Below are 2,306 nucleotides of genomic sequence, written 5' to 3' on the forward strand. Positions count from 1 at the left end.
GGTAACAGATACCCAACGGGTACTGCATACCCGATAAACAAGGACACTTGGGGTCGCAATTTTGCAATCGGAGACATTTCTTCTTCACCCGGGTATAAGTGTCGGAGTCTCGGAGATGCCGAGGAGAAGGAGCGAGGTTGCGAGGAGGACGAGCAAAGGTGGCAGAGAGACCGAACTGAGGAAGCGAGGGGCACGAGCGCTCGTGAGACAGGCGTGCTTGTGCTGCTGGCGGAGATGGTGAGAAAAAATTGAACGAGGGTTCCTAGAACACACAAACTATATATATGACTATTCAGATTTGGACCAAAATACCTATGTTGAGCTTCTTTGGGCCTAATACTTACATGACAGCTCAAATAGTCGGATTCTCCAACGGGTAACGGGGACGGGTAAACAGGGAATATTTCCGTACCCGCTATACCCGTTGGGTATGGATTCTTGCCCATTTAGATGCCCACGAGTAAAAATATAATCCTATCTTCGTCCCCTAATGAATCAAATACCCGTCGAATATCGGGTATCAGGCCCGTTGCCATCTTTAATCGAGATACACGGCCCCTCGTGACAGAATCGTCCGGAGGAAAGAAAAGGAAGAGCGGACAAAAGGCCGCCCACACCGCGGATGCCCGACACGTGGGCGTGCGAATCCGGCTGACCCTGGGCCCGCCATGTGCTTGGCTGCGTGGGCCATGCTTGCCAGGCAGCGGGATCCGCGACAGACAGAACGCGGGGAGGACACGAAAGGTGTGCGCCGACCGCATCGCATCGTCCTTTGCGTGGTTGCGTACTTGCGTCCGTGTCCATGGACTCATCTGCTTGCTTCACGCGGTTATCTGCTTGCTTCACGCGGTCTCCTAACCGCGTCGGGATCCGCTGCCCCCACTCCAACAGGCAACAGCGAATGCCGGCCTGCCACCACTCAAGAACCAGGCTGCTTGCGATAAAAAAAGGTGGAGCCCGGAGACGAAGGAACAAGGAGTAGAGAAGACTCGAGGAGACACAGAGCGAGGGAGGGAGCGACCAACCATGGCGAGCGTCAAGGGCGGGGACTCGGCCAAGGCGAAGGCGGCGGGTCGAGGTGGTCCGGGGATGCCGGTGGCGGAGGTGGAGCAGGTGTTCCGGCGCTACGACGCCAACGGCGACGGCAAGATCTCGGCGGAGGAGCTGGCGTCCGTGCTGCGGGCGCTGGGCGCGCCGCCGGCTCCCGGGGAGGTGCGGCGCATGATGGACGAGATGGACTCCGACCGCGACGGCTTCGTGGACCTCGCCGAGTTCGTCGCCTTCCACTGCAGCAACGGGGAGGAGGAGGAGGGGGAGGGCAGGGAGGACGCCACCGAGGCCGAGCTGCGGGAGGCGTTCCGCATGTACGACGCCGACCGCAACGGGCTGATCTCCGCGCGGGAGCTCCACCGCGTCCTGCGCCAGCTCGGGGACAAGTGCTCCGTCGCAGACTGCTCCCGGATGATCCGCTCCGTCGACGCAGACGGCGACGGCAGTGTCAACTTCGACGAGTTCAAGAAGATGATGGGCGCCGGCGCTGGAGGCAGGCGCTAGGGCGGCCGGCGGCGACGAGGGGCCGGAACAAGCCAAGCAAACAAGTACCTGCTGGCTCCATGGCTCCCAAGGTTTGATTAGTTAATTCGTTCTAGCGTGGTTTGCTTACCCAATTACTCAGTTGCTTAACATAATGGCCTTCTAGGAAAGCACGATTCTAGAGGCACTCTGATTTGATGGTTTAACAGGGGAGCCGATGTTGTCGTGTAAAGGTGTAACCTGCTACTGCTAATATGGCTGCTTTATGTAGTACAGTAATTAACTAGTCGCTGGTGTCGACCAATGTAACAACGAATTTTAGGGTCCGTTTGTCATAATTTCTGATGGCTCATGCTCCAACTTATGGGAACCGTTTTTCTCCTTTCTCACGAAATAAAGAGTATGTTCGGCTGCTCTAATAAGCTGGCTTCAGTCATCGTATGGTGTTTTTTTCCCTAACAAATCAGTCATATGAATCAGCCTAAGCGGTTTATAGACAAGCTTTGGAGATCCTTTTTTTTTTATTTGCCAAGGTCACAGGGACCAGATTCAGATGCTTATATTATACTACTATACGTATTGTTACACCATCACCATTTGAGTGATTTTGATTGCTAGAAAAATTATTGAACTCGAGAAGGGCTTCTCTAGTGGGAAAGAAGGGTTAGGAGTATATCGTTTGCCAACTTCTTCGCTGCTTCCTCCACCTCATCCTCGAGCTGCTGGGTCTTCGCTCCGTTTAGTCCTTCTGCGAACCCGCCCCCTATCGCCTG

General features: G+C 55.2%; 1 protein-coding gene across 1 annotated transcript; it reads left to right on the forward strand.

The window, feature by feature from the left end:
• Positions 1-938: 938 nt before the first annotated feature.
• LOC136517486 (probable calcium-binding protein CML18) lies at positions 939-1,969 on the forward strand. Its single transcript, XM_066511055.1, has one exon. The coding sequence runs from the start codon at positions 1,027-1,029 to the stop codon at positions 1,552-1,554; it is 528 nt and encodes a 175-aa protein (XP_066367152.1). The 5' UTR covers positions 939-1,026; the 3' UTR covers positions 1,555-1,969.
• The last annotated feature ends 337 nt before the right edge of the window (positions 1,970-2,306 follow it).

This window comes from Miscanthus floridulus, chromosome 17 (genome assembly GCF_019320115.1).
Source record: "Miscanthus floridulus cultivar M001 chromosome 17, ASM1932011v1, whole genome shotgun sequence".
Lineage (NCBI taxonomy): Eukaryota > Viridiplantae > Streptophyta > Magnoliopsida > Poales > Poaceae > Miscanthus > Miscanthus floridulus.